Below are 15,342 nucleotides of genomic sequence, written 5' to 3' on the forward strand. Positions count from 1 at the left end.
TATGGCTGACCCCAGGCCATTTCAACAGGTGCAAGCGGAGGAGCAGGGAATCAAACCTGGTTCTCCCAGATATGAGTCCGCGCGCTTAACCACTACGCCAAACTGGCTCTGATGAAGATTGCCATCTGTCTGCTTTATAGGTTATGGTTATTTTCCCGTTTTTTTTGTAGGGGAAAAGTTCCGGAGTTCTGCCCCTGTGAGCTCCTGCCCAAAATGAGGCCTGGAGACCAGCAGGGAAGGCATGGGTCACGATGTGGAGGAAAGGAATGGCAAACTACCTCTGAATGTCGACTGCCTTGAAAACCTTGTGAGGTCACCATGAGCTGGCTGTAGACTCGACAGAAAAATGAAGAAGACGGAGGTTCTGTGCCTAAGTCGGGGCGGCCCGGGAAGAGAGATCCCCTTACCAACCTTCGATGGGGCACCTTTAGTGCCAGCTTTGAGGGGCAAGAGTTTAGGGGTACTCCCGGAGCCTTCACTATCTATGGAGGCCCAGGTGGCAGCCGCTGCCAGATCTGGATTTTATCACCTTAGGCAGATAAGGCAATTCGCGCCATACCTGGAGCGCAGTGACTTGGCCACAGTAATCCACGCAACGGTCACCTCGAGAATAGACTACTGTAATGCCCTCCACGTGGGGCTGCCCTTGACTCAGATCCGGAAGCTGCAACTGGTGCAGAATGCTGCGGCCAGGTTGGTACTGGAGCTGCCTTTACGGGTGGCAGATCCAACCTGCACTGGAGATGCTGCATTGGTTGCCTGCGGTGTTCCGAGCCCGGTTCAAAGTGCTGGGCATGACCTTTAAAGCTCTATATGGCTTGCGACCTGCCTACCTCCAGGACCGCCTTTCCCCGCACGAGCCCCAGAGAGCACTACGATCAGGCTCGTTAAATCCATTAAAAGATCCCCGGGTTAAAGGATGCCTGTCTGACTACCACGAGGGCGAGAGCCTTCTCCGTGGCTGCACCTGCCCTCTGGAATGCCCTACCTGAAAAGACCAGGGCCCTGGGGATTTGCCACAATTCCACAGGGCCTGTTAGCCGCACCTGTTCAGGCAGGTGTTTAATAACTAACTGGAGGTGCTCTTAACCTCTACGGGGGTGCATAGTATTCACCGTCGCACAGCACTAACAAATTATTTTGCACCTGACAGAACGCCGTCTCAAATTGTATTTAAAAACGAGTGGGGAAAATTTCAGAAGTATGTTGAAAAACAATGGAAGGTGAAAGGACATTTGGTGATTTTTGATAATAGTTAAATGCTACGGAAAATGTAAATGGGCTATAGTTAAAAAATGTGACTATGGGATTATACCCTTTCTTTTTTTTTTCCAACCTGTTTTGATAAGGCTTACAGTTGAAGTGAGATTATGGGAATGTATATTTCTTCCAATTTTATTTTTATGACAAGGATCGAGGACGAAAGGCTTACAACGAAGACGGATAATAATCACAGCAAATGGTTTTTTCCTTATCTTTATTTTACTATAGTTATAAGATTTTTTATGACGATTCTTAAAATTAGGGTTTGTAGAATCTTTCGGGATCAAGTGCCGTGTTCTACTGGAGAAAGTTTTCCTTCCAGACGTTTCGTTCTCAGCTGCGGAGAACATCCTCAGTGGCGTTGCAGCCGGCTGCAGCCAAGAAGGTCTGAGCGCCTGCTCCGGCTGCAACGCCACTGAGGTTGTTCTCCGCAGCTGAGAACGAAACGTCTGGAAGGAAAACTTTCTCCAGTAGAACATGGCACTTGATCCCGAAAGATTCTACAAACCCTAATGATGTTACCAGCCATGAAAACCTGAAATCTTTGATTCTTAAAATGCTAAAACTACCTTTCATTTCTTGTTAGTATTTCAAGTAAAATGCACCAGTGGAGGTCACGAAAAGGGGGGGGGAGGGAGGTGGAAAATGCGATGCAGTGTATTCGTAAAAATTTTTTAATAATAGTTGAATAATAATATGTTGCAGAATAGTAAAAATTGTTTTACACAGTGAAATTGTATTTAAAACCGTTTCCAATATTTTAACAATGCTTTATTGTACTAATGTAAATTTACTATCGAATTGTTAACTGCTGTTAGCCACCCTGAGCCTGATAGGGGAAGGCGAGATATAAATATAATAAATTTTAAAAAACCCAAAACGCTGTGTGCCCAACCGCAGTGCGGATTAACCAACCTGCTTTCCAACGCTGTTGATGTCAAATTGCAGCGGCACTCCTTTAGGCACCTTCTTCTCCTCTGACTGCACCTTTTTCATAAGGAAGGGAGGTATTGTGGAACTCGTTAGCCTTGGCATCAAAGAGCTGTGGAAAAAACACGCCGTGACAGCACAGTGAACAAAGATATTGGGGGAAAGTACAATTCACAAGAATGTACTAACAGAGAGGACAAATGATCTATCCCCAAACTCATAACGAAGTCGAAGGGGAATGACCAAGATCGATATGGGTACATGAAGTAGAAAGAGCCAGAGCCCCGTAGCCCCTTAAAGAGTAGCGCAATTTGTAGCAGGGGAGGAGCTTTGACATAAGAACATAAGAGAAGCCATGTTGGATCAGGCCAATGACCCATCCAGTCCAACACTCTGTGTCACTTAAGAACATAAGAGAAGCCATGTTGGATCAGGCCAATGACCCACCCAGTCCAACACTCTGTGTCACTTAAGAACATAAGAGAAGCCATGTTGGATCAGGCCAGTGGCTCATCCAGTCCAACACTCTGTGTCACTTAAGAACATAAGAGAAGCCATGTTGGATCAGGCCAATGGCCCACCCAGTCCAACACTCTGTGTCACTTAAAAACATAAGAGAAGCCATGTTGGATCAGGCCAGTGGCTCATCCAGTCCAACACTCTGTGTCACTTAAGAACATAAGAGAAGCCATGTTGGATCAGGCCAGTGGACCATCCAGTCCAACACTCTGTGTCGCAGAAGAACATAAGAGAAGCCATGTTGGATCAGGCCAGTGGCCCATCCAGTCCAACACTCTGTGTCGCATAAGAACATAAGAGAAGCCATGTTGGATCAGGCCAGTGGCCCATCCAGTCCAACACTCTGTGTCGCATAAGAACACAAGAGAAGCCATGTTGGATCAGGCCAGTGGCCCATCCAGTCCAACACTCTGTGTCACATAAGAACATAAGAGAAGCCATGTTGGATCAGGCCAGTGGCCCCTCCAGTCCAACACTCTGTGTCACATAAGAACAGAAGATTAGCCATGTTGGATCAGGCCAATGGCCCACCCAGTCCAACACTCTGTGTCACGTAAGAACATCAGAGAAGCCATGTTGGATCAGGCCAATGGCCCCTCCAGTCCAACACTCTGCGTCACATAAGAACATAAGAGAAGCCATGTTGGATCAGGCCTATGGCTCCACCAGTCCAAAACTCTGTGTCACATAAAAACATAAGAGAAGCCATGTTGGATCAGGCCAGTGGCCCCTCCAGTCCGACACTCTGTATATCACTTAAGAACATTAGAGAAGCCATGTTGGATCAGGCCAATGGCCCATTCAGTCCAATACTCTGTGTCACACAGCGGCCAAAAAAACCCAAGTGCCATCAAGAGGTCTACCAGTGGAGTTAGAAGCTCTTGCACTGTGCCCCCCGCCAGCACAAGTATATAGAGCATCACTGCCCCAGACAAAGAGTTCCAACAACACCCTGTGGCTAAAAGCCACTGATGGATCTCTGCTCCATATGCTTATCTATTTCCCCTCGTGAAGCTGGCTATGCGTGTAGCTGCTGCCACCTCCTGCAGCAGTTGAATTCCACATGTTAATCACCCTTTGGGTGAAGAAGTACCTCCTTTTATCTGTTCTAACCCGACTTGCTCAGCAATTTCATTGAGTGCCCACTTGTCCTTGTCTTGTGAGAAAGGGAGGAAAAGGACTTCTTTCTCTACCTTCTCCATCCCAGGCATTAATCTTGTAACCCTCTCTCGTGTCACCCCGCAGTCGACGTTTTGTGAGTCACTGCTCACTTCTCCATGAAAACTCCTCCCCTGCCACAAGTTTTGTTGGTCTTCGAGACGCTGCTGGACTCTCACTCTTCTCTACTGGAAATGACCAAGGCCACCTTGCAGCACATAGGGATACAAAGTCACTGATCTTTATGTCTATCCTTCTGTATTATCTTGTGTAAAGTGTGGAATTCACTACCGGAAGATGTCGTGATGGCCAAAGACATAAAGGGGATTAGACAGATTCATGGGGGGAGAGGCCCATGGCTGCTAGTGAGTACAGGGAACTTCCACATTCAAAGGCACCAAACCTCTGAATCCCGGTTCCAGAAGGCAACATCAGGGGGTACCCTGTGGTTGGTCTTCCAAAGGAACTGGTTGGCCACTGTGTGAGACAGGATGCTGGACTAGATGGACCCTCACTGATCTGACCCAGCAGGGCTCTTCTGATGTTCTTAGGAAGGCCTCAGCCTTTCTGCCCTGTTGTTGGCCCTCCAGAGGAACTGGTTGGCCACTGTGTGAGACAGGATGCAGGACTAGATGGACCCTCACTGATCTGACCCAGCAGGGCTCTTCTTGATGTTCTTATGAAGGCCTCGGCCTCTCTGCCCTGTTGTTCCTCCAGAGGAACTGGGTGGCCCCTGTGTGAGACAGGATGCTGGACTAGGTGGACCCTCCTGGTCTGATCCAGCACTGTGTGAGGCAGGATGCTGGACTAGATGGGCCCTCACTGGACTGACCCAGCAGGGCTCTTCTGATGTTCTTAGGAAGGCCTCAGCCCCTCTGCCCTGTTGTTGGCCTCTCCAGAGGAACTGGCTGGCCTCTGTGTGAGGCAGGATGCTGGACTAGATGGACCCTCAGTGGTCTGATCCAGCAGGGCCCTTCTGATGTTCTTAGGAAGGCCTCAGCCCCTCTGCCCTGTTGTTGGCCCTCCAGAGGAACTGGCTGGCCTCTGTGTGAGGCAGGAGGCTGGACTGGATGGACCCTCACTGGTCTGATCCAGCAGGGCTTCTTCTGATGTTCTTATGAAGGCCTCGGCCTCTCTGCCCTGTTGTTGGTCCCTCCAGAGGAACTGGCTGGCCCCTGTGTGAGACAGGAGGCTGGACTAGGTGGACCCTCACTGGTCTGATCCAGCAGGGCTCTTCTGATGTTTCTGATGAAGGCCTCAGCCTCTCTGCCCTGTTGTTGGCCCTCCAGAGGAACTGGCTGGCCTCCGGTGTGAGACAGGATGCTGGACTAGATGGACCACTGGTCTGATCCAGCAGGGCTCTTCTGATGTCCTTATGAAGGCCTCAGCCTCTCTGCCCTGTTGCTGGCCCTCCAGAGGAACTGGCGGGCCACTGTGTGAGGCAGGATGCTGGACTAGATGGATGACTGGTCTGATCCAGCAGGGCTCTTCCGATGTTTATAATAACGATTCTGAAAAGAGGTCCTGACCTGGATAGCCCAGGCACACCTGATCTTGTCCAGGTCTCGGAAGGTACGTAGTAGTGATTCTAGCAAGTAGTTGGATGGGAGACATCCTTGGAATACCAGCAGTCGGGGGGACTAGGGCAGGCTTGATTCAGGCACCTCTCTGACTATCCCCCACGCCTGCGGTAGAGGTCAGTCGCCAGAAGCCGCCATGACTTCCAGGTGCCCGTACACACACACATTCGCACACACTTAAAAAAAAAAAAATACAAAAATGGCCACCCCACCTCCCACCAATTTTTTTAAAAAAGAAACATAATCCGAAGGTCACAGTTGTGTTGCTGCCATTTGAGCCTTACTGATTTACGTATCTGTATCCCGTCGTTCTCATCCATTTTATTCTCCACAACCCTGCAAGACGATGAAGGCAGAGGGGGCGACGGGAAAAAGATCACCCGTGCAACTTTCCATGGCAGAGTAGGGAACTGAGCCGAGGCTTCCCCAGAGCCCAGTTTGACCCAACTTACATAATAAACGTATGATGATGATACTGGATTTATATCCCACCCTCCGCTCCAAATTTCAGAGTCTCAGAGCGATCACAATCTCCCTTACCTCCCCCCCCCACACAACAGACACCCTGTGAGGTGGGTGTGGCTGAGAGGGCTCTGAAAGAAGCTGCCCTTTTCAAGGACAACCTCTGCCGGAGCGATGGCTGACCCCAGGCCATTCCGGCAGCTGCAAGTGGAGGAGGGGGGAATCAAACCCGGTTCTCCCAGATAAGAGAGCTCTGGCTGACCCAAGGCCGTTCCAGTAGGTGCAGGTGGAGGAGGGGGGAATCAAACCCGGTTCTCCCAGATAAGAGAGCTCTGGCTGACCCAAGGCCATTCCAACAGCTGCAAGTGGAGGAGGGGGGAATCAAACCCGGTTCTCCCAGATAAGAGACCTATGGCTGAACCCAAGGCCATTCCAGCAGGTGCAAGTGGAGCAGTGGGGAATCAAACCCGGTTCTCCCAGATAAGAGAGCTCTGGCTGACCCAAGGCCATTCCAACAGGTGCAAGTGGAGGAGTGGGGAATCAAACCCAGTTCTCCCAGATAAGAGAGCTATGGCTGACCCAAGGCCACTCCAGCAGGTGCAAGTGGAGGAGTGGGGAATCAAACCCGGTTCTCCCAGGCAAGAGCCCACACACTTAACCGCTACACCAAACTGGCTCACCTCCTCTCATCTATTTTCCTTCCTTCCTTCCATAAGTGGGGGCTGGACTAGATCAAAGCCTTTTTTGTAGCAGGAACTCCTCTGCATATTAAGCTACCCTCCCCAATGTAGCCAATCCTCCAAGAGCTTACAGTAGAAGAAGAAGATTGTAGATTTATACCCCGCCCTTCTCTCCAAATCAGTCCCAGAGCGGCTCACAATCTCCTTTCCCTTCCTCCCCCACAACAGACACCCTGTGAGGTAGGTGGGGCTGAGAGAGCTCTGACAGAAGCTGCCCTTTCAAGGACAACTCCTGCGAGAGCTATGGCTGACCCAAGTCCATTCCGGCAGCCGCAAGTGGAGGAGTGGGGAATCAAACCCGGTCCTCCCAGATAAAGAGTCCGCACATGTAACCATTGCACCAAACTGGCTCTCAATCTCATTTATAGCTCTGGTTTTCTCCCAATTAACCGGGCTCATGATGAAAGCCAACGGGAACACTGTTCCTTGCCGATAGGGTGATTTTGGCTGGGCTCCTACCGTTCTTACCGACGACACACGCGAAGGACAAAAAAATGAAGCTGTTCAACTCACGCTTGCGAGGGTACCGCGCCTGGATTGTCGATAGACACCGTCAAGATGCCTCCGTTCGTAGTGGATGTTCGCCACCTGGTTGGGGAATCACAAGGTTCGTTCATCCGGGGTGAACTTCTGAAGAAAGCATTCCACCTGTTGTTTTACTTAGATCTCTTTGAAGGAACTTCAAGGTATTGGATCGTAGAGTTGGAAGGGGCCATACAGGCCATCTAGTCTACCCCCTACTCAGTGCAGGATCAGCCTAGAAAAGTGGTCCCCAACCCCGGGGCCATGGACCGGTACTGGTCCATGGCCTGTTAGAACAGGGCCATGAGTTGTATAATTATTTCATTATATCTTACAATGTAGTAATAATAATAGGACGACATTGGATTTATATCCTGCCCTCCACTCAGAATCTCAGAGCAGCTCACAATCTCCTTTCCCTCCCTCCCTCCCCCACAACAGACACCCTGTGAGGTAGATGAAGATATGGATTTATATCCCGCCCTCCACTCCGAAGAGTCTCAGAGCGGCTCACAATCTCCTTTCCCTCCCTCCCCCACAACAGACACCCTTTGAGGTAGATGAAGATACTGGATTTATATCCCACCCTCCACTCCAAAGAGTCTCAGAGCGGCTCACAATCTCCTTTACCTTCCTTCCCCCACGACAGACACCCTGTGAGGTAGATGAAGATATTGGATTTATATCCCGCCCTCCACTCCGAAGAGTCTCAGAGCGGCTCACAACCTCCTTTACCTTCCTTCCCCCCAACAGACGCCCTGTGAGGTAGATGAAGATATTGGATTTATATCCTGCCCTCCACTCCAAAGAGTCTCAGAACGGCTCACAATCTCCTTTACCTCCCTCCCCCACGACAGACACCCTGTGAGGTAGATGAAGATATTGGATTTATATCCCGCCCTCCACTCCGAAGAGTCTCAGAGCGGCTCACAATCTCCTTTACCTTCCTTCCCCCCAACAGACACCCTGTGAGGTAGATGAAGATATTGGATTTACCGCCCTCCACTCCGAAGAGTCTCAGAGCGGCTCACAATCTCCTTTCCCTTCCTCCCCCACAACAGACACCCTGTGAGGTAGATGAAGATATTGGATATATATCCTGCCCTCCACTCAGAATCTTAGAGCAGCTCACAATCTCCTTTACCTTCTCCCTGCCACAAGTTAGACCCTGTGAGGTGGGTGGGGCTGAGAGAGCTCTGCCAGAAGCTTCCTTTCAAGGACAACTCTGTGAGACCCAGTCAGCCACCAGGGCTTTGCCACGCTCCCAGCAGCCCTCATTAACCCGTGGAGAAGCCCACACCACCCTTTCTCCAGTTCTTATGTGATGTGGGGGGTGGGTGGCTTGCCGGCCTTTGACTGCGAGTAAGGCGGCCAGGTCTGAGCCAGTTTGGGGTAGTGGTTAAGTGTGCGGACTCTTATCTGGGAGAACCGGGTTTGACTCCCCACTCCTCCACTTGCACCTGCTGGAATGGTTTTGGGTCAGCCATAGCTCTCGCAGGAGTTGTCCTTGAAAGGGCAGCTGCTGTATGAGCTCTCTCACAGGGTGTCTGTTGTGGGGGGGGAGGGGAAGGTAATAGAGATTGTGACCGCTCTGAGACTCAGAGTATAGGGTGGGGCTGAGAAAGCTCTTACAGCAGCTGCCCTTTCAAGGACAGCTCCTGCGAGATCTGTGGCTGACCCAAGGCCATTCCAGCAGCTGCAAGGGGAGGAGTGGGGAATCAAACCCCCGTACTTAACCACCACACCAAAATGAAGTGCACAATTGTATCATCCCGAAACCACTGCCCTCCCCACCCGCCCCAGTCCATGGAAAAATTGCCTTCCACAAAAACCAATCCCTGGTGCCAAAAAGGTTGGGGACCGCTGGCTTAGAGCATCCCTGACAAGTCTTCATCCAATCGCTGTTTAAAGACTGCCAGGGAGGGGAGGCTGGGTCTTCGAAATCTGCTTCTTCAGCAACTGAAAGGATTTCTCTGCTCTTATCTGCTGCGAAAGCTGTTATTGCTAGGAACTGGGAAAGCACAGTTCCTCCAAGAGGGGACTGGATAAACATCTGGAGCAGAGGTCCATCAGTGGCTATTAGCCACAGGGTATCGTTGGAGCTCTCTGTCTGGGCTGCAGGGGTAGGGAATGTTGGCTCTCCAGATGTTTTTTGCCTACAACTCCCATCAGCCCCAGCCACTGGCCATGCTGGCTGGGGCTGATGGGAGTTGTAGGCAAAAAAAATCTGCAGAGCCAACGTTCCCTACCCCCGGACTGATGCTCTGTATTCTTGGTGCTGGGGGGGGGTGCAACAGTGGGAGGGCTTCTAGTGTTCTGGTCCCACTGGTGGACCTCCTGACAGCACCTGGGCTTTTTTGGCCACTGTGTGACACAGAGTGTTGGACTGGATGGGCCATTGGCCTGATCCAACATGGCCTCTCTTATGTTATTCACTGGTGCTTGGACTGGGCACGTGTTTGCCTTCATGATCTCCTGATTAGGAGCATTAAGGGGAGGGACGGTGGCTCAGTGGCAGAGCAGCTGCTTGGGAAGCAGAAGGTCCCAGGTTCAATCCCCGGCATCTCCAACTAAAAAGGGCCCAGGCAAATAGGCGTGAAAAGCCTCAGCTTGAGACCCCGGAGAGCCGCTGCCAGTCTGAGCAGACAGTACTGGCTTTGATGGGCCGAGGATCTGATTCAGTAGAAGGCAGCTTCGTATGTTCATATATATGGGGAGGGATTGTGGCTCAGTGGTAGAGCATCTGCTTGGTAAGCAGAAGGTCCCAGGTTCAATCCCCGGCATCTCCAACTCAAAAGGGTCCAGGCAAAGAGGTGTGGAAAAACCTCAGCTTGAGACCGTGGAGAGCTGCTGCCAGTCTGAGCAGACAGTACTGATTTTGATGGGCCGAGGGTCTGACTCAGTAGAAGGCACCTTCATATGTTCATATGTTCAAGGAAGGAAGGTGGCTCAGTGGTAGAGTATCCGTTTGGTAAGCAGAAGGTCCCAGGTTCAATCCCCGGCATCTCCAACTAAAAGGGCCCAGGCAAAGAGGTGTGGAAAAACCTCATCTTGAGACCCTGGAGAGCCGCTGCCAGTCTGAGCAGGCAGTACTGACTTTGATGGGCCAAGGATCTGATTCAGTAGAAGGCAGCTTCATATGTTCATATATATGGGGAGGGACGGTGGCTCAGTGGTAGAGCATCTGCTTGGTAAGCAGAAGGTCCCAGGTTCAATCCCCAGCATCTCCTAAAAAGGGTCCAGGGAAGTAGGCATGAAAAACCTCAGCTTGAGACCCTGGAGAGCCGCTGCCAGTCTGAGTAGACAATACTGACTTTGATGGACCGACGGGGGTCTGATTCAGTAGAAGGCAGCTTCATATGTTCATTAGAAACAATGTCAGTAAATTGCAGCAGAAGGCAGAACAGCATGCCAACTGCTCCCACAAGTGCTGTGTCAATGAAATCGAAACACTTAAAGTGGAAGCAGAACAGAGCAAGAGTCCAGGAGTGCCGTAAAGACTAGGATATCTCTTCCCATATATTCCTCAGAGGGTACTCAGATCAGGGACACAGAACCTGTTATCAATCCCTGGGTCAAGGGAGGCAAGATCGAAGACTGCTCGGGAGAGAGCCTTCTCTATAGCGGCTCCCTATTGGTGGAACCAACTTCCGGAAGAAGTAAGAACCTTGCGGGACCTTGTCCGGTTCCGCAAGACAGCTTTATTTCAACGCTTTTAACGGATAGCTACATATGAGGATACTCAAGAAGACGGAAGTTATTGGAATTTACCATTAGCACCAAATTGTTTTAATACGTTTTAACTGTTATACTGTTTAAGGTTTTAATTAGTTAAGGCTCAATGTTTGTAAAGGTTTTTAGTGTTGCGAGCCGCCCTGAGCTTGCTTCGGCGGGGAGGATATAAATCCAATCAAACAAAAAGCAAAATTTTTGACAAGCGCTTCCATGAATCGCTGCTCACTTCTTCCGATACTTACGGTGGACTCCTTTTCGTATCCTGGCCGTTGAGGTCGTCTTCTGGATGGACTTGTGCCTGCACCTGGAGGAGAAGCGGAAGGTGAAAAAGCAGGTATAGGAGGGGGAAAAGCCCCCCCCCCACAAGCTAGCTGAAGCTTGGAATGGGGATATGGGAGAGGAAAGGAAAGGTCCCCTGTGCAAGCACCAGTCGTTTCCGACTCTGGGGTGACGTCGCTTTCACAACGTTTTCACGGCAGACCTTTTTACGGGGTGGTTTGCCCTTGCCTTCCCCAGTCATCTATGCTTCCCCCCCCAGCAAGCTGGGGACTCCTTTAACTGACCTCGGAAAGATGGAAGGCTGAGTCAACCTTGGGCTGGCTACCTGAATCCAGCTTTCGCTGGGATAGGTCGCGAGCAGAGAGTTCAGACCACATGACTGCAGTACTGCTGCTTTACCACTCTGCGCCACGGGGCCGCTAGATCTACAGGAAAAGGAAAGGTCCCCTGTGCAAGCCCCAATCATTTCCGACTCTGGGGTGACGTCGCTTTCACAGCAGACTTTTTACAGGGTGGTTTGCCACTGCCTTCCCCAGTCTTTTACACTTCCCGCCCCCCCTCTCCAAGCAAGCTGGGGACTCATTTGACCGACCTCGGAAGGATGGAAGGCTGAGTCAACCTCGAGCCGGCGACCTGAACCCGGCTTCCGCCGGGATCGAACTCAAGTCGTGAGCGGAGCTTAGGACTGCAGTGCTGCAGCTTTACCACTCTGCGCCACGGGGCTGCTGTGTGTGTGTGAACAGCTCCCTAAAAACAGGCCTAGAATCTTCTGCAATTCACAAAAGCTCCCATGGAAGACGCACAAGAGCTCCATTGCACACATGTTGGAGTCATAAAAATATAGAGTTGGAAGGGCAACCAAGGGTCATCTAGTCCAACCCCCTGCACGATGCAGCACATTTACGGGTACCTCCCCACCACTCCCCACTGCTGTGTGCCCAGAGGAAGACAAAAAAAAATGAGGACCCAGCTTGCTGGGGGGAAAGTGTAGATGACTTGGGAAGGCAATGGTCAGGAAAGGAAAGGTCCCCTGTGCGAGCACCAGTCGTTTCCGACTCTGGGGTGACATCGCTTTCACAACGTTTTCACGGCAGACTTTTTATGGGGTGGTTTGCCATTGCCTTCCCCAGTCATCTACGCTTTCCCCCCAGCGAGTTGGGGACTCCTCTTACATAAGCTTTTGAGAGTCAGCGATCCTGCAAGGGGTATTATTGAAGCCAAGGGTTTAAGGAAGGAAGGAAGGAAGGAAGGAAGGAAGGAAGGAAGGAAGGAAGGAAGGAAGGAAGGGTTTGAGAGCCACTAGACATGAATGTCAGGTGTTGGAGGGAGGGAAGGAGGGAAGGAGGGAAGGAGGGAAGGAAGGAAGGAAGGAAGGAAGGAAGGAAGGAAGGAAGGAAGGAAGGAAGGAAGGAAGGAAGGAAGGAAGGAAGGAAGGAAGGAAGGAAGGAAGGAAGGAAGGAAGGAAGGAAGGAAGGAAGGAAGGAAGGAAGGAAGGAAGGGTTTGAGAGCCACTAGACATGAATGTCAGGTGTTGGAGGGAGGGAAGGAGGGAAGGAGGGAAGGAAGGAAGGAAGGAAGGAAGGAAGGAAGGAAGGAAGGAAGGAAGGAAGGAAGGAAGGAAGGAAGGAACTAGATGGAGGAGGGAGGGAGAGGTGGAAAGAAAGCAACTTTAACTGTAAATCCATTCTTCAAGCTGCCAACTGACTTGGCTTGGTGATGTGATTTAAAGAGGCAAATGCCTTCTCCAAGCCAGCCAACCGGGCGGTGGGGGCTTCAAGAGCCACACAATATGTGTCAAAGAGCCACATGTGGCTCCCGAGCCACCCCTGATTTAGGCTGTATTCAGAGAGGCGGAAATGCTTCCAAAATGGGATATGCTCCCAAAAATAGGACAAATGCCCTAATGGAGCACTTACTCTCAACAGCTTATAACCCTGAAAGTCTTGCTGGTCTTTCAGGGGCCACTGGATGCAATGCCAGCTGTTGAAGTGAACATCTCTCTTTGGATATGGCTCCAGTTAGACCCAATTCCGCCCCTTCAAATGATCCAAAGCTAGTTCAACAGCATGTACCTTGCAAGCATTTTGAAGCCACAGAGGGAAAGAACGGGTTGGATCCTGCAAAAATGGTACCTTTAAGACCAGTTCTGGGCATAAGCTTTCATGTGCGTGTATATGTGGATCTGTTCTGCCAATAGTTATGCTTTCCTCTGGCAAGGAGTCCCACAGAAGACTCCTAATGCCAGAGGGAAACATGAGTGTTAGCACAGGAATGGCCAAACTTGCTTAATGTAAGGCCCACACAGAGTGAGCATCAGAGGAGGGAGGGAGGGAGGGAGGGAGGGAGGGAGGGCAGGAAAGAAAGAAAGAAAGAAAGAAAGAAAGAAAGAAAGAAAGAAAGAAAGAAAGAAAGAAAGAAAGAAAGAAAGAAAGAAAGAAAGAAAGAAAGAAAGAAAGAAAGAAAGAAAGAAAGACAGACAGACAGACAGACAGACAGACAGACAGACAGACAGACAGACAGACAGACAGACAGACAGACAGACAGATAGATAGATAGATGGAGGATGGATGGATGGAGGGCTTTTTTTTGTACCAGGAACTCCTTTGCATATTAGGCCACACCCCACTGATGTAGCCAATCCTCCAAGACCTTACAAAAAAAGAGCCCTGTAAGCTCTTGGAAGATTGGCTTCATCAGGGGTGTGTGGCCCAGAGCTCTTTTGTAGCTGGAACTCCTTTGTATATTAGGCATCACCCGTCTCTTATGTAGCCAATCCTCCAAGAGCTTTCAGGGCTTTTGTTACAGGGCTCTCCTGTAAGCTCTTGGAGGATTGGCTACATCAGAGGGGCGTGGCCTAATATGCAAAGGAGTTCCTGCTCCAAAAAAAGCCCTGGATAGATGAGAGGAGAGACAGACAGACAGACAGAGGCTGTTTCTACACTCAGGGTCGATTCTGATTTTAGGAGCATTGAAATTCCTCCAGAAAACTGCTGTCCAAAAGCATTCTTGTAAAGTGAGGAGCAACTTCGCGGTGAAACCGCTTTCAGTGCCAATTCAAGAAAATGAGTGTAGACGACTTAAGATCAGGGCTCTTTTTCTACCAATGGCTCCTCTGCATATTAGGCCACGCCCCCCTGATGTAGCCAATCCTCCTGGAGCTTACAGTAGGCTCTGTGCGAAAAGCCCTGTAAGCTCTTGGAGGATTGGCTGCATTGGGAGGCATGGCCTAATATGCAGAGGAGCCCCTGCTAGAAAAAGAGCCCTGCTTAAAATAATGCAAAGCAAGACAGAAGTGATGACGGTATGCAATGTAGAGGAACATTTTAAATGCGCACCAGTAGAGGATCTTCTGTTAGTGTAGAAACAGCCAGGGACAGACAGACACAGAGAGAGACAGACACAGAGGGAGACTGAGAGAGACAAGACACTGAGAGAGACAAGACACAGAGGGAGACAAGACACACAAGACACAGAGAGAGACAAGACACAGAGGGAGACTGAGAGAGACAAGACACAGAGACAGACAGACACACAGAGAGACAGACACAGAGAGAGACAGACACAGAGAGAGAGAGACACAGAGAGAGGCAAGACACAGAGAGACACAGACATAGAGGGAGAATGAGAGAGACAAGACACAGAGAGAGACAGACACAGAGGGAGACTGAGAGAGAAGACACAGAGAGAGACAAGACACAGAGGGAGACTGAGAGAGACAAGGCACAGAGAGAGACAGACACAGAGGGAGACTGAGAGAGACAAGACACAGAGAGAGACAGACACAGAGGGAGACTGAGAGAGAAGACACAGAGGGAGACTGAGAGAGACAAGACACAGAGAGACAAGACAGAGAGAGACAGACACAGAGGGAGACTGAGAGAGACAAGACACAGAGAGAGACAGACACAGAGGGAGACTGAGAGAGAAGACACAGAGAGAGACAAGACACAGAGGGAGACTGAGAGAGACAAGACACAGAGAGACAAGACAGAGAGAGAAAGACACAGAGAGAGACAAGGCACAGAGGGAGACGGAGAGAGACAAGACAGAGGGAAACTGAGAGAGACAAGACACAGAGATAGACATGACACAGAGGGACACAGGACACACAGAGAGACAAGACACAGAGGGAGACATAGAGGGAGACAGGACAC

General features: G+C 50.4%; 1 protein-coding gene across 2 annotated transcripts in view; it reads right to left on the reverse strand.

The window, feature by feature from the left end:
- The window catches only part of FYTTD1 (forty-two-three domain containing 1), a 39,879-nt gene that overhangs the window by 3,658 nt on the left and 20,879 nt on the right, over positions 1 to 15,342 (reverse strand). For both annotated transcript variants that reach the window (XM_060242837.1, XM_060242836.1), the window contains exons 6-8: positions 11,152 to 11,213; positions 7,166 to 7,240; positions 2,179 to 2,305 (exon numbers count right to left, since the gene is read on the reverse strand). In XM_060242837.1, the coding sequence (XP_060098820.1) occupies positions 2,179 to 2,305; positions 7,166 to 7,240; positions 11,152 to 11,213 (264 nt within the window). The remainder of the gene's footprint in view (positions 1 to 2,178; positions 2,306 to 7,165; positions 7,241 to 11,151; positions 11,214 to 15,342) is intronic.

This window comes from Heteronotia binoei, chromosome 6 (assembly GCF_032191835.1).
Source record: "Heteronotia binoei isolate CCM8104 ecotype False Entrance Well chromosome 6, APGP_CSIRO_Hbin_v1, whole genome shotgun sequence".
Lineage (NCBI taxonomy): Eukaryota > Metazoa > Chordata > Lepidosauria > Squamata > Gekkonidae > Heteronotia > Heteronotia binoei.